This window comes from Stenella coeruleoalba (genome assembly GCF_951394435.1).
Source record: "Stenella coeruleoalba genome assembly, chromosome: 7".
Lineage (NCBI taxonomy): Eukaryota > Metazoa > Chordata > Mammalia > Artiodactyla > Delphinidae > Stenella > Stenella coeruleoalba.
The window spans coordinates 20922219-20944437 of record NC_137153.1 but is presented as its reverse complement, the minus strand read 5'-3'; the positions used below and the strand labels follow the sequence as shown (position 1 = coordinate 20944437).

Sequence of the window (22219 nt, the reverse complement as noted above, 5' to 3'; positions counted from 1 at the left end):
ACCTGGCAAAGGCTGTGTAGATAAACTCAGATCAGTGAGAAGCTAACGCAGAATGTTGGAAATGTGGAGTAGAAGGCAGAATTAGGAAGAAAGGTAAGACTCATTTCTCCTTTCGTATGTCTGCTCCACCAGATTGCAGCCCCACTGCCTGTCCTAAGAGAAGCCAAAGCCCCGCCCCCTCCACCTCCAAAAGCTCGGAAGTCGGGCATCCTTTCTTCTGAACCTGGATCCCAGTAAGGATCTTGTCCTCTCTCTGGAACTCTGATGCCTGGGAGCTGGCCTCGCGGAGGCAGTGTCCTCATGGGTCCCCTGCTGGCTGCCTCTCCTCATCTGGGGTTGAGGTTCACCTGCTCAAAACTGGTTTCATTCTTTAGAAAGCTTTTCTTTGATCGATGCCCGAGGCCACGCCATATCTCCTCCAGTCCATGAGGAATCCCGGAATCGGCCGTGCCCCGTGTTTCTCCCTCACCATTATTACATTTCAGCCTCTAGCACAGTGCCACTGGGGTCTACGAAAGCCTGGATAACTTCATCAGTGGGGGTGGGAAAACCCCAGTAACCTATTCCTTGGAGGAATTTTTTGCTTTGCTTCTGAAAAGCTGTGCTTAAGACGTAGTTTTCTCACGTGGACATACCTTGTTCCATACAACATATTGGAAGAGACCAACATCAAGTACTTTGGTAGCTGGAATCATCTATCTTTCTGAGGTCTCCTGTGTCTCCTCTGTGGAAAAGAACATCTTTTTAATGGAAATCGGCTGCTTTCAAGTATGAATGGCTATCATTATCGAAAGAACATGGACTCGGTCGTGAGCCCTGAGCACCTATGTCCCCCCACCCATCTGTGACATGGAAAAGCTTCCCTCCTTCCCCCGGCCCCGCGCCAGGAGTTCCCTCACACTCCCGACTAATGGTCCCAACTGCATGGCAGTCACTCCTCCCTACCATGGACTCCTGAGGCTCTGTCTTTTGCACACAGTTTCTTGTCCTGTTACCTCCTCTGAGCTCAAATCACTGGATATAAGGGACTTAGAAGTCCGGATTGAACTGCTTCTCTTCCACATCCCATTGGAATGGCTCGGCAGCCCCTGTCTGCAACCTGATTTTACCTTGGAGAATACAGTGCAATATGTCGCTTTGATTATTTATTCCTCTTGATTGTGGAATTAATTTGATGACATGTTCATGGTACTCGTGTCAATCCTCTTTTCAGAAGAGAAAGCGTGGGGTGCTTCAGAAGATCAAATATTACCACCAGATACACAAACAGCCACACAAAGTTACAGACCTTTTGAGCTGGAAGGGCCTTAAAGCTCATAGAGACACCCTCCCCCCCTCATTTTGTAGATAAGGAAATTGAGGCTAAACACAGAAAATCCTACTACAGGTTCTTTCTAAGAACCCAGCTTGTGCACTGAGGTTATACCCAGATAACGTCTCTAGAAGACAGCCCTGACAAATTCTTCAATCCCTACCCCTAGTTGGGACAACAGTGGAAATGTCCCAGATGTTTCTATACTGTTTGGGTGTTTATGGCAAAATAGAAACCTTTTTCACTGCGGATGCCCTGGGTCAACCTGTGGGTATGCTCACCGGGGGGCTCTTCCACAGCCTGGCCAGGTCCCCTTTCCTTCGAGGTAGACAAGAAAGAGAGAGAGATTTCACGGCTGAGAATTTGGGTTTGCTTGCCTTGCGTCTTCGTGTGTCGGTTTCACCCCTTTTAGGAGAGCCATGTGAATTCATCACAGGGTCAGGGAAGTAAAAACCTCTGAGATGTGTCCAGGGTTACTCAAGACATGAGTGTGCGTATTTAAAAGTGCCGCGTTCTTTCCTTCGCTCCACGCAGGAGCACCTTCAGTGTGACGAAATGGGAAGAAACCCAGGCTCTGGAAGTAACCTGTTGGGGTTTGAATCAACCCAGCTATGTGCTCTCTCAGCTTTGCAAGCTCCCCCAAATTCTTTGAAATTGTCTTGAGTTTTCATGTCTTCACCTTTCAAAGTGGGGACCATCCCTACCACGCAAGCTGCCTTGGGGTTCAAGTGAGACCAAATACGTGAAGTAAGTCCTCACGAAATGTGCCTTTCTTGTCTCTGCCGGGCCTGGGTAAGATCTGGAACTCTCCACGAGCATGATTGATGTTCCTTTTTTTTTTCAAAGATAATTTGGAAGGTGGGTGCAAGTTAGTTCTGCACACAACAGTCCCTTTCCAAAAGGTGGCCTCTTATATAATTATGTATGACTAGAGACAAAGTGTTAATAAGACCTGGAGCGGGGGACTTCCCTGTCAGTCCAGTGGTTAAGACTCCATGCTTCCAGTGCAGGGGGTGTGGGTTCGATCCCTGGTCGGGGAACTAAGATCCCACATGCGGTGCAGCTCGGCCAAAAAAAAAAAAAAAAAAAAAAGACCTGGAGGGGATTTTAAGTGGTAAGAAAAGAGCAGGAAGGGACAATGTCTGCAGGGCTGACATAGTGCCTGGAGCAGCTTCTGAGAAGTTGCTGGGCAGACTGGCTGGAGGGGATTCGTGGGTTTCACCCTGCTTTCCAGGCTGCCGTTAAAACAGAAGGACGTAAACTAGGTCACAGAAGAAACAAACCTGAAGCCTGTCCCTTCCGAGCTGTAGGGATGAGTTGTGAGCCTGGTCTTTGGTCAGAGGCTGAGGACATCGGATACACCGGTGCCCAAATATCTTCCCTTTTTTAACGTAACATTTTCCCATAGGATTCCCTTTCCACATCCATGGAAATCCTAGATCTCTCCTGCCTGAGTACAAAGGATTCCAGGTAATGTTGTGAATAGTAGGTCACAGGGGACACTGGACAGTTCATCTCCTTGGGAAACTATTAGGTCAGAGAGTTATATTTGACAAAAGATCCTAAGGAATGTCTGTCCTGAAGTCAAAGAGGAAAACTGCAAAGAAATGCCTTAGGATTACCTTAAATGTAGGAGAGATGAGGGGCAGGGCATAAAAAAAGAAACAACTGGTCTTTATATTCCTTGATAAGACCTGTGAAGTATTGAAGTAACCCCCAAATTGTCACAACTTTTGTGGATGTTGGTTTATGGGATTTTTTTTTTTAATCCTTTTTTTTCCTCTCTGTCCTGGTGACTTGTCTTGCTTTGAGATTTTTTTTTTTTTCAAGAATTGTTTTCGTTCAACATATATTAAGCTCTTACTGAATGCCAGGCACCTTCCTAGACCCCCAGGCTGTGGCGATCCAGTGTGTTCTAAGGGAACAGCCCCGGGATATAAGGACTGCGGTGTGCCGTTGGATTGGCAAGAGAGTGGGGTTAGAGGAAAGGGAAACCCTAAATCGGGCTGCTGGGCCATGGGTTCCCTCCCCCTCCTCCACCTTCATGCCTCGATTCCAGAATTACAGTCATTTTCCCCTGTCAGACCCCTTAGAAACAACTGCCACCCTCGGATCCCTAAGACAAAAACCAGCGATAAAGCAGGATCTGAGGTAACAATCTCTCATGGCTAACTCTTCCCAAGCTTCAAGGGTCCCGCCCCTCTGCTTGCCCCCAGATCGTGGGGTGATTTCTTGTTTTTTTTTTTTTTTTGTGGTACGCGGGCCTCTCACTGTTGTGGCCTCTCCCGCTGCGGAGCACAGGCTCCGGACGCGCAGGCTCAGCAGCCATGGCTCACGGGCCCAGCTGCTCTGCGGCATGTGGGATCTTCCCGGACCGGGGCACGAACCCGTGTCCCCTGCATCAGCAGGTGAACTCTCAACCACTGCGCCACCAGGGAAGCCCGATTTCTTGTTTTAAAATTAAGACATAACTGGGACTTCCCTGGTGGACCAGTGGTTAAGACTCCGCACTTCCACTGCAGGGGGCACAGGTTCGATCCCTGATCAGGGAACTAAGATCCCGCAAGCCACATGGCACGGCCAAAAAAATTAAGATATACCTTCCATACAGTTAAGGGCACAAATCTTACTGTATAGGTGGATGCACTTTTACAGTAGTGTCTACCCATGTCACCGCCTCTCAGATCCACAGGCTACTCCCAGCCCCACAGAAGTTTCCTCGTGTCATGCTGTCATTTTATAAAAGGTATTTAGAAGGCCCTTCAATAGGTACTTCCCTTCCTCTCACTTCTCAGCTATAATGAAAAGGGGAGGAAAACCCCACCATCAACACAAAACAAGACCGTGAAGGGTGTACCTTTCGGCAGGTCAATTTGTAGTCAGTCCCTGGACCTCAGTTTCCTCATGAAATCATATATATCTAAGGTTACATGATTTTTAGAATCCTTTTAGCCCTAGCTTTTATTCCAAGTGAATGAAAAAGAGAATCAGAAGAAACCTAAGTTTCTCTTCAAAGGCTTTTAGGTCCATACTCCATGACTAAGTGGGATTGTGAAATGAAATTGGAAAAGGTAAGTTGCTCTTTGGGTGGGTTGAGAATGGAACCATCAGTTCTAGTCTACAAAAGGAAAAGGTTTTCCTTTCAAGTTGATGACTTCAGGCTGACTCCTGCAGTCTGGCCAAGGCTCGTCTCCTTTATGTGCTGCCCAGATTCATCCAGTAGTGAAATTGTGTGAGTTGTTCACCCAAACTTTGTCAAAAGCTCAGTTGCCTTGATGTTGTAAACTAGTCGGATTTCAAACATGAACGGTTAAGAAGACGTGCGTTGAAGTAGAAGAATTTTGTTCACATTTGCTGTTATTTATTTTTTAAATTAAAAATGAAACTGTATTTTAAAGTTTATTGTGTATTTAGTTGATTATTACCCTTATATTAATTGAACTCATTCCTGGACTTCTCCTCATTGACACATCACACCCACCATCTCTTCTGGTCTCATTTCATTACTGGTCCTATTTGTTTAAACTTGTTCTGTGGGATCATAGAGTCATCTTTGCCTGGAAGCAATAAAAACCGCAAACGATTTGGTTTTTACTTTACCTCCACCCACACCCCGTTCATCCCTTGGCATCTGAGCTGACAGTTTACAACAATTTATTTAATACGATTAGTATTAAATAAGTATAAAATAAGTCCTATTTCTTCACTCATTCACCACGGATAATTAGGCAGAGTTAAAGGGAAATAAAGAGGTTAAAAGGTATATCAAATAACTTACATTGAAAGGATGGGAGCGGATTCTCAAACCAAGTTCAACAAAGTAGGTTGAACCCGGGAAGAGGCCACATCCCAGACCAATTAGATCAGAATTTCCGAGGGAAGGGAGTGGGACCCAGGCATTAGTATTTCTTTTCAATCTCTCCGTGTTATCCCAATGTCAGGCCAAGGTTGAGAACCATTGCCTTAGAGGAAATAACAGCTTTAGCAAATCAGTGTTCAAGGTGCTTTTCTTAAACTCCCTGCTGGTGGTGAGTCAGATTGGAAAGAGGGGGCAGCCTCACTCCGGTTAGAATAACACCACTGTCTTAAGTCCTGGGTTGATGCATAGATTTTTTTTTTTATTTTAAAGAACGTGTCCTAGTACTTTAAAACATGTGCAATTTATTGCCTTTCAGAGCAATGATGCTGCACTGCCTGTGTACATAAGAATCACCAGAATGCTTATTAAAAATGCAAATGGCTTGGACCCCAGAGAGAGACTCTGAGTCAATAAACCTGGGGAATCTTTTTGAATCTTGTGTCCCTATTGAGAAATACTACCTTAGAGCATCTTCCGCTGTCAAGATGTGTACGTGCTGTTATCTTGTGCAGTGATTCTTAGCTTTTTTCCAGTCACCTTGAGGATACTACAACTTCTAAAACTTTTGCTAAAAATGGTCTATCTTCAAGCCGTTCTTTCTGTTACTTGATCATTTAAAGCCATCTACATTTGAGAACTCGTCTCATTAAAATGTATCATTTGGTATGTTTCCCCATCCTTTATTTTGAAAGGCTGCCAGACTTTTTTTGAAGCTATGTTTCCCCTTTTTTTATTTGGAAATGTTTCGGACTACTTAGAAGTTATTCAGATTCAGGAAAGTGTTTATAATTTTAATAAAGTGGTCATTTTCTTTCCTTCCCCTTAGTCACTTGAGCCATTTGAGAATCAAATACTCAACATGTTCATCCCAAGCCTCTAACCTCAGCATCGGGGAGCTGAATGAGTATCATCTTTACATCCCAGTCAGAGAGGCCCACAGCTACCTCCGAAGAAATTGTCCCAAAGACACGCTCTGGTGAAGGAAAGCTGATGTTCCCAACAGGATGTATTAGATAAATGGGTGTGTGGCCTTCCTCTTGTAATGTGTTAACTAACGCAAAGATTGTTTTTATAAAAACAGAAATAGTTCCTGAGTGGCGACTTTAAGCCCCTTATTCTGCCTTGTAAGTATTGATTAATGAAATAATGCAGGTTTGCCTTTTGTTCCATAAAGAAACATAAGGTAGATTGTAAACCACATCACTGCTTAATTTTATTAAAATGAAATTGAGGTAGTTCTTTGATTCAGTTTTAGAGATTCCTCAGTAGGAGATACTTGGGAAATCTGTTGTATGGTAGTAAGTATATGCTTTAAAAAGTAAGGGTTTTCTCTCCTGTGGAATGTTTCTGACCTCTGTTCCAATTCCTTAGCACAAGTCCTGCCCTTTTTTGAAGAGGTGGAAGGAGGCTCCATCTTTCTGATTAAAAGAGGAAAAAAGGCTTAGACCTTTGCCGTGCAAATAGAGGCACAATTTGTTGCTGTGACATCAGGCAAGTTATCTGAGATTTGGGTTTTTCAAATGGCCTCATAGTCACTGGGGAATTATGAGAATAAATGAGAAAGCTAGTGTCATAGTGTCTGGGACCTCATGGAGAAATGGTCACCGGGAAAACTAAGTTGACACATGAGCCCCAGTAACCAAATAACTGGGCTTCCAAGTCCAAGCTCATTGGCTGTCATCATAGTGCAATACAGGAGCACTTGACCTTGGAACCCAGCAGAACCAGGTGGGTCTCGTAAGCTCTCGGAGCTCTGGTTTCCTCCTTTTAAAGGGAAGACAATATCTACTTTCCAAGGCCGATACAAGCGTTAATGAAAATATTTATGCATCTATCTAGCCCATGCTGGAGAGTGAGTGGTGGCCATGCTGTTCGACCAGAGGAAACAGGAACGCCTGAATCCTGTCTTCAGCTGACTACAATCCATGTGTTTCTTAAGAGAAATACCAAAAACCTCAGACAGGTGAATGCTATTATTTTTAGGCCTTGGTCCAAACCTCAGTGTGCACCGCTCGCTCTGATGACCTTGGAGGAACCACGTGGAGCCGGAAGGAGCATTGGACGAGGCCTCCTTTCCCCAAGGCCTGTCTCAGGTTCCGGTTGACTTTCAAAGAGATTAGAGACAATCTGGGGGGGAAGCTTTGGCCATGGCCCTATCTTGCTTCTGTAGGGTATGGTCAAAGAGAAAGCTACCACCCCATAGAAAACCGGATTGACTCAGTATTGGCCAGGGACCAATTGTCCTGTGGGTTCAGGGTGCAGGTTGGTGGTGGTGGAAGTGAGCCATGAGATTCCTTTAGTCAACAATAACGGTCCCTTTGTGTTATCTCTCCTGTCCTCTGCCCCCTGTCGACACACTTGGGGGACCCCCTTTGGGGGCTTACATTGTCCCACCCCGACCAAAGTTCTGAGTTAGAGAAAGACTTCATATTTATGCCACTTTATTCCCAACACAGTACTTCATCATGTGCAACCTGGCATAAGAATTTCTGAAATTCACACAATTTACAGATATTGAATGGGTCACAGATTTCAAAGTCAGAATTACACTTGTGTTGTCAATTTTTCTGGTCCAGTGGATTTACATCTTCTGCCCAGTTTCCTCTTCGATCAGACTTTCCTGAAAAATATGTGAGTAGCAAATATATCAATGTTGCTTTTCTGAGCTGAGTTTCATTATGTTTGAACATTTTAATTTCTGAAATACCGATATAGAAAGAATAGATCCATTTGTTTTTGCACACTAGAAAATGCTAGAGAGCTAGATCATGTCTTTATAAGTCGTTTAATAAGCATAATATCTACATTAATAGTTTAAAGGTAGGATGTGAGGACAGAGGTGAAAAAAGGTCTGATCCTTTTGTCTGTGTTTTTTTTTTTTAATGGCTGAGTTGGGTCTTAGTTGCGGCATATGGGATCTCTGTTGCAGCGCGTGGGCTTCTAGTTGTGGTGTGCGGGTTTTCTCTCTCTAGTTGTGACGCGCAGGCTCCAGAGCACGTGGGCTCTGTAGTTTGCAGCCCACGGGCTCTAGTTGAGGCGAGCGAGCTCAATAGTTGTGACACGCGGGCTTAGTTGCCCTGAGGCATGTGGGATCTTAGTTCCCCAACCAGGGATTGAACCCACGTCCCCTGCATTGGAAGTCAGATTCTTTACCACTGGACCACCAGGGAAGTCCCCATCCATCTGTTATGAATCCAGTCTTTGCCTCAATTCTGTCTTTCTAATGTCATGTTTGGATAATTTCATTCCTTGCTATTAGTTTTATCATGAGGTAAACAGGATTAGAAAAAGAAAGGAAATAAGTATGTCTGTCCACTTTTTCTCTGTCCTATGGGTGTAGAAATTGAAGTCAATGGAGAAAATAAAAACAATTGCTCATCTTTATATATGACGTATTCAGGCTTTTTCTGCTCCTGGGCATAGCTGAAAATTAACTGTGATGCCTTCTAACTGCTGTAAATAAGTGGACCATGGAGCTCAGAGAACATCAGAATTGAATTCAGGTTTCAATTTCTATATTCAGTTCTCTTTATACATTTTTTTAAATCAAAAACCTACGTTGGTTTAGTAGAGTTCCATCTTGGGTGGGAATTTGGAAAATTAGTATTGTCCAGTCAGAAAACTGGAAGTCAAATCTGTGGCTCTGAATTATAAATTTACTAGTTTGGGAGTTTTTATTCCAAAGAGAAAGAAAATTAATTAGAGCACCATTTTTGATTTCTACATTTCCCAGGGAGAACCGTGTTATACCAAGAACTGTTGAAGAATCCAGTGGAGAGGTGTGGATTAGTCTAGAGAAGAATAGTCTAGAGAGTTTGATGAACATACTTGAAGAACTGACATGTAGCAGTGGGAAGAAACTTGTTTTGTCAGTCATCCCATAGGCTAGAGCTGAGATTAATAGATAAAGGTCCCAAAGAGATTTCAATTTAAGAAAAAAAGAAAAAGTGTTCCAATCATTATTACTGTCTAACCACTGAAAAGAGGTGTTATGGAATGGCAAGGGCCCAATACAGGAGGAATTCAGGCAGTCAGGAAGGTAAGCCCTGCAGTAGCTAGAGATGGTTGTCCTAAGTGGATGACCAAAGTGGTGGTGCCCAGGGCCCATCCATGTTATTAACCCTGTAACTCACCAGAGCTCCTCTCAGGTCCCTGAGTGGAGAACGGCGCTGGTGTACGGTGCACTCAAAGCGCTGAGGTCCTGCTGGTTGATCAACCTCTTTGGCTATCTGCAAAAACAAGAATGTGATTCTTGGAGATGGAGATACAGACGTGAAATGGTATTTTCCATTTCCACCAAAAGCTGTGTGTGGGAAGTGAAGTCAAGGGGGTTGTGGGACTGAGAATGCTGAGACTTGGGATGGAGACTTAAAAGATCATAGAAATGCTGTCAGACACTTCTACAGATCGGTGTGCAGTTCTGGAGGAAATGGGCCATAATAAGGAGAGAGGCTATTTGTCTCCCTACAGTTGATGAGAATGAAGCCCTTCAAGCCTCGTCACAGGATGGTATACAAAAAAATGCAAGAGCTTATAGTTATGACGAAGGTTGATCTCATTTTCAAGTTTTTACTAAATATGTGCTAGTTAGAAGAGAGTTGCTTCACATATAGTCTGTGGAGAGGGAATGTCAGATTCTGGGCTTCTTTGTTTCGTACTAAATTATCTTTATTATTTCTCCAAAATGAGATATTTCTTTTCAGTGAAAACTAAATGGTTTTAAGTTTCTCTAGCTAGTTTCCCATTCTCAGCTCTATATTGAGTGTCCAGCCCTGAATCATTCATCCTTTAGGGCCTGGTTCGTTTCCCATTAACTTAAAAAACAATAACAACTGTCTTTCATTTATCCACTAACATCTTTTTGGATTAAGCAGCCAAGATATATGGCTTCGCTCATGTGATCCTCACATGGCCCCAAGAAGTCACATTTTATAGATGAAAAAACCCAAGTACCTGTGTCAGTTCTGGTACTAGCACTGAAAACTAATTTCTATGGAATCAAATCCAGCATATTGTCCAGAATGTATTTTGTCTTCTTGAGCTTGCTAACTCCTCTCCTCTAGGGACCTCCAATTTCTTTGCTTGAGTGCCCATATCATTAAAAAGAAATTGGAGAGACTTCCCTGGTGGCGCAGTGGTTGAGAATCCACCTGCCAATGCGGGGGACACGGGTTCGAGCCCTGGTCCGGGAAGATTCCACATGTCGTGGAGCAACTAAGCCCGTGCGCCACAACTACTGAGCCCATGCGCCACAACTACTGAGCCCATGCGCCACAACTACTGAAGCCCACGCACCTAGAGCAAGTGCTCCTCAACAAGAAAAGCCACCACAACGGGAAGCCCACGCACCGCAACGACCACTCGATGCCACTAGAGAAAGCCCGCACGCAGCAACGAAGACCCAACGCAGCCAAAAATAAATAAAATTAAATCTTTAAAAAAAAAAAAATTGTAGAGCATGCACCCTTGATAAGGATACTTATTTATGTTATAAAAATGTACTGCTGACCTAATATCACAGATATTTTTAAAACATGAAATTACAAAAAAAAAAAATAGGCAGAATTCTAAGATTTTCTTTCCAAATCCCAAAGAATCATCTTGTGCTAGAGACCTTGGCTCCGTCCACTTGTTTCTAATTCCTTTGGCAAATCTATATCCTCAGAGTACGACACACCCCTTTGCGCTTGCTTATTGGTCTGAGGATTATTCCTGCTCTTTGTCCCATTAGTCCCTGTCTGAATTGAAAGCAGGAATGGGACTTGACTTTGGAAGTGCCTTATCACCCCCGGAATACCTAGGTTGGAGCCAAGAACCGGTAGCACTGTTGGACGCATGCAGGATGTTGGCATCGTTCAGTTGCATCACGCGAGCCATATGTCTCATTTTGAAGCTGAGAGAAACTTACCTCTTGGAAAGAATCAAGTACGTTTTCAGCATTTCTCTTTCCTCCGGGGCGCAACCCATAGGACCAGTGCTGGCTGGAGCAGCCCACCACACAGAGAGTCAGCAGAATAAGTCCAGCTAGAAGTTTTGGACTCGGCTCCATTCTAAGGAACATCAATGTGACCATAAAAATAGACCCAGACTGCGTTGAGCCAAGACTCCTTTGGTGAAAAGCCTAACACTGGTGTCACTAACCCGGCAGAAGACGGAAGTGGGAGTCATCTGTGGTTTTCACATGCAGGTACTTGCTTGCCTTGAGTTTCCTAGCCACTGGGGACAACATCACTCCTTTAAACTCACATGTTGAGTGCTTTTTAGAACTAAACCTTTTTTTTTTTAGAACTAAACTATTTTAATGTGTATTATTTATTTGGTTATCCAAACCTCAGGATTCCTCCTTTATCAAATTCACTTTTTGTCTTCATATTCCCCAGTCCCGCCCCGTGGTTGGTTTTCAGTCCTGAGATAAAGAGAATCGGGCCATCTGCTCTGAAAAGGGGCTCCTACTAGGAGTCTCTGGCTAATATAAGTTGCTTGACATTAAATGGCTACCCTATGGTGCTAATTACATTTTGCCGAGCATCTGTCCTCTAGTCTTCCACACATTGCCGCTGGCTGGACCATCTGTGAGTGTGAGAGAGGAGTCCACGCTTTTCAAAGCACGGGGTTCCACACCAGCTGCCTCCGTGGCCAAGGCAGCCTTGAATTATTGAATTACATGTGGAATTCTCACAAAGGAATTTTCACTGGTGGGGAAGGGGCCAAAGACAAAATCAAATATTGGTTGATGAGCTGCTTCGATTCCCCAAAGTCTGGATCTCTGTGGCTGGAGGTGACAAGGATCAGGAAGGCCAAGGTTTCTTTAGACACCAGGTGGCCTTAGCTCTTTTTTTTTTTTTTTTTTTTTTCGGTACACGGGCCTCTCACTGCCGTGGCCTCTCCCGTTGCGGAGCACAGGCTCCGGATGCGCAGGCTCAGCTGCCATGGCTCACGGGCCCAGCTGCTCCGCGGCATGTGGGATCCTCCCGGACTGGGGCACGAACCCGTGTCCCCTGCATCGGCAGGCGGACTCTCAACCACTGCGCCACCAGGGAAACCCCAACCCTAGCTCTTATAAAGTGCCCTATAGACAGACAATAGCATGCAGTCTACAAACAGTGCTAGAAATACAAAGCATTTTACCTGTCTCAGAGCAGAGTCCCCCCAAATCCCAAGCTTCCTTTGGAGTGTGTTGAATCTGACTTTTCATTTTTCTAGCTTCCTTTTTATATGAAACTTTTCCAGGACGCTGAAATCTTCCCTGCTGGTTAATTGCACAGCACGTGGACTTTTATTTTATTTTTAATAGTAAATATTTTTTAAGCCTCACATAAAGCCCTTAATGCTGTATGTAATTGGAACACCCACTGGTGTATCTGTTAAATTTACTTAAATCTTGGCCATTAAAACCTCAGCTAAGACTACTATAGCTGAGGCCACAATTCAAAGCAATTAAAATCTAGCTAGGTAGGATCCCCTTGAGGAAACTGACAGACATATCAAGACTTCAAGGAAAATAGCTGTCTTAGAATGTCATGTTAAATGCACACATAAAAACTTTCACGGAGGCGGCCATGCAATAATTGTAGAGGTTGAGTCAGGATGCCTGGGATCTGGTCTCAGCTCTTAGATTCCTCGTGTGTTAAAAGGAGCAATTTATAGGCAATAAGTGATTATTGGTACTATTCCAAGCCCATATAGGATCGCCAAAGTAGATGGCGTGAGTTTGAAAATTCCCCAGTCTGCTACCCTCCAGGTTTCCTCCTTGACTTATTTTTTATTTATTTAATTTATTTAGATTTTAAAATTGAAGTACAGTTGAGTTACAATGTTCTGTTAGTTTCAGGTGTACAGCAAAGTGATTCTCTCTCACACACACACACACATATGTGTAACTTATTTTTCAGGTCTTTTCCCTTATAGGCTATTACAAGATATTGAGTATAGTTCCCTGTGCTGTACAGTAGGACCTTGTTTATCTATTTTATATATAGTAGTGTGTATCTGCTAATCTCAGACTCCTAATTTATCCCTCCCCTCCCTTTTCCCTTTTGTAACTGTAAATTTGTTTTCCATGTCTGTGATTCTATTTCTGTTTTGTAAATAAGCTCATTTGTATCTTTTTTTTTAGATTCCACATATAAGCAGTATCATACGATGTTTGTCTTTCCCTGTCTGGCTTACTTCACTTAGTATGATCATCTCTAGGTCCATCCATGTTGCTGCAAATGGCATTATTTCATTCTTTTTTACGACCGAGTAATACTCCATCGTGTATATATACCACATCTTCTTTCTTGAAAGCCTTATACAGCATCAGAAAGGTAAGGAGAAACATTGTAGTTAGAATCCGCTAAATGCAAAACCATCTAGAGTAGATTTAGGCCCATGTCAACTCATTTCAGTAGATACTTATTGAGTTAAAAGATGCAAATCCCTGTGCTAAAGGTCATGGGAGTACAAAGATGAGGAATAATCTGGCATGTGAATGAGACTAACCTGCTTCATTATTACAGTCCTGCAAAGTGGACATCATGATCCAAATTTTACAGAGATATGTTTCACCCCAGTAGTGAGCCCTCGGACGTTTTATTTACACAGTACAAGCATTTAAAAAAGAGAGAGATCCACTACTCTTTATTACATTTATTTGAATCCATGATTGTCTTTCCTAATTTACCCCTGGGCTGTAACTCATGATGGTCAAGGATCCCATCTTATTTAAACATCTGTTAATAAATCCCAGCATTTAGGGACTTCCCTTGTGGTCCAGTGGTTAAGACTCCATGCTGGGTTCGATCCCTGGTGAGGGAACTAGATCCCGCATGTGGCAAGGAAGATCCCGTGGGCCGCAGCTAAGACCCAGTGCAGCCAAATAAATAAATTAATAATTTAAAAATCCCCAGCATTTAATCAGCATTCAATAAGTATAGATTGGAATGAATGTGTGAATGAATGAATAAAAGGTAAGGACCTTTTAGCCAGATTAGACCTAATGTTTCCTCTACTTCTGCATCAAAGATATGTGTTGGTTTTTTTTTTCCAAAGGAAGTGGACTTTTAATTTTTAATACTTGTTTCTTAAATTACAGAAAATTTAAGTCTTTGCCGTCAGATCCCACTCCATAGAAAGTCTAGGGTGGCTTTAAACCAGTTTGATTTAAACCATTAAATTCTCTTCCCCTACTATTTTCAAGGTCTTAGTAAACATCTCCCAGCACAATTGCACAGACGCCGTCCAAAGATATGTTTTATCCGACACAGAATTAAACCTTCATGTACAGTTGGATGGAAGGCCTGTTACATTTGCTGAGCAGAAAAATGTTTAAAAGTAACTGAATATGTGTTCATTTTAGAGCCGGGATTGGCATTTCTCCTCGAGTAGGATGCTAAACCAGTCAGTTGTTGCTCAGTGTCCTGTGAAATAATTACATCTGCAAGGATCTTGGCATAAAGAGCAATATCGTTCCACCCAAATACACTCCTGCTTTGCCCAGCCACCTCTGTGGAGGTTGTCAGATCCTCTGAAGAGGGTAAACTTTAAAGTATAATTGCCAATAGAGGGGGCATTAAAAAGTAGAACGTAAGTGATTGACTTTATCTCATTTAAATTATTTTATCTCATTTAGACACTGAATAATATAAGCGCCATTCTGACACGGAGGAGTGCAATCTTATCTCACTGTAAAGGTAATGAGAGGCTAGTTTTCAACAAGAGTCCATTATGTTTGAACGATATTTGTTTAAATTGTCCAATTGATTTCATGTTTGCTGAAAGAGATATGCTTCTAACAGTGTTGCTTAAGCAGATGTGGTCTTTGGTTAGGAGTAATGAAAGCGGAGTTGAGACGTCTGACCCTTATTGTCATGTTAATCACTTATCTCTGGTTAAGCATCCCTGCATTTCTGGTAGCTTATTTCTATTAGTTGGTATTAAATCTTTGAAGAATGCTTTGAAATTTTTACATGAACACAGCCACATGGTCTGTGAATTCATCCAGTATGCTTCATGCCCTTGAAGCCTGCCTTAGCATTGTCCTAGATCTCAAGGGCACCAAATAGGATATCAAATAAATATGCAATTAATGGAATGTGGAGGTTTGGTGACAAATTTTGATCCTTTTCACAGTTCCAAGGATAGATCGATTTACCAGGAAGCTGAATTTAGTTAATTGGGTTTAAATATTTGGATTTTATAGTTATACTTTTCCCCTAAATTTAGAAATTTCCCAAATTTTCAAGTATGGCTTTAGAGGGAAAATGGCCCCATTTTTAGCATTAAAAAAACAAACCCTCAGAATTATTAAAATGTAACAATAATGGTTTAGTAATCTTGCTGAATGACAGATGGAAACCTTCTTTGTCCTAATGTAAAATCTCAGCAGGAAGGACTCATGAACTCCTGCTGACATATCTAAAGTTGTGAAAGGGTTTTGGAGAATTTAATCCTTGCATAAGCTACTTTATACCAAAAGTAATGTAACTGCTTTTAGAGTTGTACATTTTAAAGATGATAATACTTCCTTGGAGATTTAAAAAAATTCTAGGGCTTTTCATATATCAAAGATGATTTAAGGTTGACTTGCGGTAGATTTACTTCCAATTCATGAAATGAACAGTTGGAGAAAACACCCCAAGTCTTGATTTATGATGGTAAACTTCATAAGAAAATGAATTTACAATATTTCCTACTAAAATGGCTTTGAAATTATAGTTAAAAGGCTAGACTATATTACAGCATATGTATTGCTCTAAACAGTTACATGAGTTCTGAATTTTCTCAGTGTAGATAATTAGCTAATTTAGGTTTAAACCCTTTTCTAGCCCTTCCCCACCCCTCCTCCTCCAATTGTGTTTTTAACCTATGTGTACAGTCATGTTTCATTGCTCGGGTCAATGGAAGTTTTACTATTTTGAAACTTCCCTTCCTTCTTAAACTTCTTTCTTCTGGTTGTCAGGCTAGAACATTTTAGGGGCAATGTATCAATACGTAACCATCCTAATAAAAGCTAGCTGGTAATAATGTGCATCAGCTAAAGAGTAACACAAAAATTGAATTATTGGAAGACAGTATTTTCTTTCGTTAAGCATTAATGAAATGTCTTTGTGCTGTTAGAATGGTGGATTTTAAGAGGAGGGTCATAAAATAACCATGCTTAAAGAAATAACTTTAACGGCACTTCCTTCCTTTTCCACCCAGACCCTTGGGGCTGGTCTTCAACACATATTGAAGAAATGTAAGTAAATTTGGAAAGTTCTGATTTTCAAAAGCAAGACAAGAAACTCCTTTTCAACATTTTACGTCGTTTATTAATGCAGTATACATTAGATCCAAAACCTGCATTTTCTAAGCATACTGTGTTTGGATCTTTCAGATTCTTCTGCAGTCTTAGGTTATGTCTACAGATGTACCCTTAAGTGGATGAACAACACATTCTATAATTATTGAAAATATAGTACAGAGTGAAATGATTTAAATATAATTTAGGCACATATTGATTACGAAAATAGATATCTCTCAATACAATACTTCTCTGTCTTGGTAAAAATAATAAAGCAAAGAAAATAATTCATTTCTGAAGTTGCTTTCCTTCACCTGTAAAGGTCTGACCTCCTCCCACTATGCATATATACCCTTTACTGTTAAGGAAAGCTTTGCATATGTTTATATAGAAGAATAAGCTACGTAAATATTGAAGACATGTCATTCTCCCAAAGGAGACAAAGTGGTTTTTAATGATTCCTTGCCTCAAACCGATGAGTCTGCAGAATTCAGAACCCATATGGACACAGCTTAACATCCCTGCTCTTGGGGTAGACATAGGACACCGGTTACTGGTAAGGAAGTACAGGCCCTGCCCCTGCTGCTGCAGAGATAATGACTCAAAAAAGCCAGGCTAAAATTTATTAAAACAAAAGAAACCAGAAATATAAGAACCACAGGTGCTGACTTATTGGTATTACATCTTGGACCAGTCAAATGCCTTTATTTTCATTTAAGTTTGTTGATAGCTATAGTCAAACTGTCAGTTTAAAAGTCCTCATTCCCCGTTGTAGGGTTTTGAGCTGCAATTATATTATGTTGACTTCTAAAAGATGAATTTACCATATTCATTCGTATTTTATAGCTGATCGCAGTGGATTGGGATTTAATACCTATTTATTTCCGAGCTGGCCCTGTTTAAACTATTTAGCATTTGAATTAAATGAACGTTAATTATGCACCTTGGTTTTTTTGGTTCAGAACTATTTTCCTATGCTTGTTTTGACTCTACAGGAGGAAACCAGGCTAGCAGTGTAAATAGATAAAATTGCCTGGTCTGGCGTTGAGTGGAACTTGCTAAGAATGAAATCCTAAGGAATGCTCATTCAAAAGTTGTAGCTGTAAGTAAATCCTTCCTCCATTTGGAAAGTTCCACTGTTACTTAAGCTGACAATGATGGACAACAATATCTCTTGCCTTCCACTCTGTCTCAATCAGTAACAGAGGATTTCTTTAATTTAGCTAATGTTTTGTTCTTAAAGAAAAAAAAATGAACCTGAAAGCCTTGGGGAGTCTGATCTCACCATATTCACACGGTGTGACAGGTATTTAAAGTAGGGGAGGCATCACTAAAGCTACTGATATTTATAAACCTGAACAACCTTTTCAAAATTGTCATAAAGTTTAACAATTTAAATATCCATACTGCATCTAAAGATTCAATAAATATAATTGCATATGTTGTGCTTTTCATAAATTAAAATCTTCAAATGCATTTCAAACCAAGATGGTATTTCCACATCATGCCTATTGAAAAGCAAATATAATAGATACTATTCCTGGTCACAAAGCCAGGCAAATCCCCCTAACTCCACTCAAAAGGCAGCAATCTAATCTAGCTTCCCTACATCTACTAAATGAGTGCTTCTCTGTTAAAATCAGAATGTGGAAAAAAAGTCACTTTTTCCCCTTATGCACCTCTGAGAACAAGCATAATCCTCCCCTTGTTTTTTTTTTAATTCCCTTCCAGTGTTATTTCTTCCAGACAGCTGAGTGGGTGGAGAAAGAAAAGTGATACGGAGAGCATTTCTCGTCTTCGGCATCTTCCTCCATCCCCAGGATTCTCATCTGACGCTTTGTGACATATGGAGTGGTGTCAGCATCTCTTCAAAGATGGCGCCCTTCACGTTGGAACCCCTCAGGTTGGCTTCTTGAAGGTCACACCCAGACAGGTCGCAGTTCTGTAGGACAAAAACAATATTCTTGGAAGTAACAGACAGACTTAAGGCCTCATCTGTTCCCTCTCAAAGTGATTCCTGGGGCATATTAGGAAAATGTTCCTGTACAATAAAACTCAGTTATTTCTGGAGAACTTCCAGAAATTTTAGAAGAAAGTCATATTTTCTTCTCTCTGTATTTACTCTCTCTAGTTGATGCTCAGGCTGACCACTGTCAATAGGTATAAACAAAAGTTAATGACGAAGCATGTCCCTTCTGTGTTTTAGGCATTTAAAATCCAGAATGGACTCCAATGGAGTAAAAAGTATCTAAACAATCCATGAACAATAATAATGCAAGGCATGGGAGTGAGGGGGTGGGGGAGACTGTGTAAAAAAAAATCTGAGAGAAAGGGATTTCACTTCATTAAATTGCATAATAGATTCTCCTTCAACCCTAACACTCTTAGAGCAAGGAATTACCTCTTTTTAACCCCCAAATTATTTGTACAGTTCAATGAGTTTTAATAAATGTATACAGCAGTGTAACCACCACCATAAGTGGGAACTGCTTTCAAATTTCCCTTGAGATCAGGGAGTGACAGATGAGACAGGGATTTTGGATAAGTCCTACATCCCTGGGGATGGTGGGGACAATGGTTAGAGAGAAGGGTGACTGCACATAACCTGTCAGCAGCTGCCCCAACAGTCAACCTGATTAGTCTTTGCAATCAGCTGGATAAAGAGAAGCTTTCTGCTGTTTAACCGCATTGACTACATGCTAACTCAAACCAAGGAAAAACAATCATCATCATAGGTGACAGTAACACATAATAAAAAACTAAATAATGGTGCTTATAATAGGTTTATACCTTCAGTCTTAGGCTGGTTCTTTTTGCCTTTAAGGTTAATGGGGCCTGCTACTACGCTGCTAAGACCTACCAAGAGAACAAGGCGAAAACATTTTAAAAAATGAACAGCAAGCTAAACGTTGACGCGCTAGTCTCTACAATCCAGTCTATGCCAGGTTTTCTTGTATCGGGCTGTACTGTTCAGTACGATAGTCCCAGCCACGTGTGGCAGCTTATGTTTAAATGAATAAAAATTAAATTCAATTAAAAAAATCCATCTCTCAGTGGCACTGGCCACATTTTAAAAGCTCAGGAGCCATAGGTGGCTGGTGGTTACTGGACTGACAGCAGGGTCACAGAACATGCCCACTGTCGCAGAAAGAGCTACCAGAGAGCGATGATACAGACCTATTAACAGCTCTGGAGTCTGCACGCTAAATCTGCCAATCAAGATGATACATACAAGACAATACTGACGAAAAAGGTGACTGGACAGAATGAAAATCTCAGGTTGAGATTCAAAAAATATGATGCCGATTTAGAACAGGCTTCCCTGAACCTGATTTCAAACACAGATGTCATTTCAATTTCTCAAGTAGTTCAAGAAATAATCTGGCCCAATTAAATTCTGTTTGGAATTAAAATTTAAGGAAACCACAATCAACTGGATTAAAAAAGCATCTATCAAATGTATCTACTTGAGGGAGACCCAAGGAAAAGAGGAGAAATGAAATCAGCTCAGACTGAATGCCAGATTGAGTCTTCAAATCTGAACCTGGCATCTGTAACTTAGGTAACCGGATCCTACTCTGGAATTCAAATTTGTTTAAACAAGCAATTGAAAGGAAAGCATCCCTTCAGCTGGGCTGGCATGTTACCTGGCAGTTTTGACCAGCCAACTACTTTGTTTATGATCTCAATACATTTTGCAGGAGCTACTCAGTAATTCTAGATTAATAAAAACTCTTTCAACTTGCTGACTCACCTCCAAATCAGTTCCTGCCAGAGTCGCTCCTCTGAGGTTACAGTTCTTCAACTTTGCATTTTTTAAGGTAGCAACTCTCAGGTTAATTCCTGTCATTTGACTTCCTTCCATATCCACACCTTTCAGATTAGCACCTAAAGGGAATACATTTTAGGCACAGTTGAACTTGAAAATATTTATAGTCATCTATCTTCAAAAGATGCAAGGTGACTTATAATAGAGGTGAATGATGACCTCTGGATCCTTTGTAAATGACTGAATTATAAATCTGTCTCTCAACCAACATACATATATAAAGAGTTCTTTGTTAACAATATGTTTGCTTACACTATGAATTAAGCATTCATGTTTTAGTCTGTATTTTTGATGGAGGAATTAAATTCGGTCTTATGATAATTAGCACTTTTAAATATGCCCTGGAAAGTTCATGGCAGTGAAGATAAGTACTGTGTCTTCTAAATATACAAATAAATGAATTGACCAGTTCATGGACACAACAAAGCAATAAGGAATTCATAAACAAAATATTATATCCAAAAATGACAAAAAAACTGCCTGGCTATATGCAAACTGAATTTCTTAATTTTGGTCCGTGTAAGGCTATCCTGTTCTGTTTGAAAGTTTAAGATGTTGATACTTAATTCTCCAACTGAAGCCTCCTTAAACATTGGAGGCCACATTTCCCGAGTTCAGCATGTTGGTCACCAGGACTGAGACCAAGCAATGGCTTAATCCCTTTGCAAATTCTCTAAGTATAAGACAGAAGAAATCTACATCCCTATGGTTGTCATGTTTTAGCAGTAACAATTGTTTTGCAGGGCTTTTTACTTACTTAACAGTGTGTTTTTACCTTAGAGAAGGTAATTATAGGTAGAATCTCACCTTCTAAATTGGCTTTAAGACCAGAAGGATCTTCAAAATTGCACAGTTTCAGGGATGCTCCTTCTGCATTAGAACAGAGCATCTTGACTCCCTGGAGATTTGCACACTGGCAAAGGAAAAGAGAAATGTCCACGTATTAAGGTTCAGAATTTTGTTTGGAATAGAAAAAATTAGCTCAAACAGTAAAAGAAAAAAAAAGGAGGGAAAAAAAAAAATCTCAGTTTGATACACTTACAATCAATTAGTTTCTGTTTACAATTAAGACTTTTCCAATTGAACCCAATAAAAACTGAGAAATGCTTTTAAAAAATAGTTGTTTTAAAAAAAACAAAAGGCAAATAAACAACAGCATTCCTGCTTTACATGAAACTTAAGAGTTTAGATAAAGAAGCTGAGGAGTCTGGACCATGACATCCCTATTTCTGTTTTTATAAACAGCCCAGGCCATGACAATGTGACAGTTGAAATGTCTGGGTGAAGAAACTTGTTAGGGGTATGGATTTTCTCCTTCCTTATTATTGTAGGAATCAATCAATGAAATTCTTGATGCTCAATAATGCTACCACTACCTTCTTTTCAAAGGCCAGACTGCTAAGGCCAGTAATGAAAGGCATCATCTAGCTACAAACACCACCAAGTTGTTTGTAGGGTCTTTCTGTACCAACCAGCAATGTTGTTGCTATACCACATTGTCAATCCTGAGTACCCAAGCCACAGTACAAGATATAAAGAGGAAAAAGCCAGAAAATATATGTTAGAATTGTAAATTATGCTAGTTTGTCTCAGAGGATTCAATGCCATCAGATCTGAACTCTAACAACTACTATCAGGCAGGAAGCTACCTGTAAAGGTGTTTTAAAAACTGTAAGGCACTACATAAATGATAACTGTAGTTATTATAAATTAGATCAGTGAAGAACTCTAAAATCCAAAGGCTGATCAAGTTATGTGATAGCTATACCTAACAAGAAAAATCCTTGTTTCGTAAGTGTAATTTCATTCACCCTACAGTCAATTCTAGTGAAAGGGAGATAAGCTATAGGCCATTTCAAATCACAGATAACTGACGAACACATGTGCATTTCCATCTGTGCCTGCGCTTTAATACCAGGTAGTACAGAAGCTCAGACTGACAGGTAGGACGAT

General features: G+C 41.0%; 3 protein-coding genes across 6 annotated transcripts in view; 1 reads left to right on the top strand and 2 right to left on the bottom strand.

The window, feature by feature from the left end:
- The window catches only part of DOCK5 (dedicator of cytokinesis 5), a 224045-nt gene extending 210582 nt beyond the window's left edge, over window positions 1-13463 (top strand). The window contains exons 52-53 of the mRNA XM_079927762.1: window positions 133-7134; window positions 13288-13463. Of these exons, the coding sequence (XP_079783888.1) occupies window positions 133-237 (105 nt within the window). The 3' untranslated portion in view covers window positions 238-7134; window positions 13288-13463. The remainder of the gene's footprint in view (window positions 1-132; window positions 7135-13287) is intronic.
- Window positions 7266-11551, bottom strand: GNRH1 (gonadotropin releasing hormone 1). Its single transcript, XM_079926469.1, has 3 exons — window positions 11080-11551; window positions 9305-9400; window positions 7266-7791 (listed from the first exon to the last, which is right to left on the bottom strand). The coding sequence occupies exons 1-3, from the start codon at window positions 11242-11244 to the stop codon at window positions 7753-7755; spliced, it is 300 nt and encodes a 99-aa protein (XP_079782595.1). The 5' UTR covers window positions 11245-11551; the 3' UTR covers window positions 7266-7752.
- A 4074-nt stretch (window positions 13464-17537) lies between the features above and the next one.
- KCTD9 (potassium channel tetramerization domain containing 9) overlaps window positions 17538-22219 on the bottom strand; it is a 59911-nt gene continuing 55229 nt past the window's right edge. For all 4 annotated transcript variants that reach the window (XM_079925921.1, XM_079925919.1, XM_079925920.1 and 1 more), the window contains 3 exons: window positions 21074-21179; window positions 20192-20325; window positions 17538-18379 (listed from right to left, as the gene is read on the bottom strand). In XM_079925921.1, coding sequence (XP_079782047.1) covers window positions 18263-18379; window positions 20192-20325; window positions 21074-21179 — 357 coding nt within the window. In that variant the 3' untranslated portion in view covers window positions 17538-18262. The remainder of the gene's footprint in view (window positions 18380-20191; window positions 20326-21073; window positions 21180-22219) is intronic.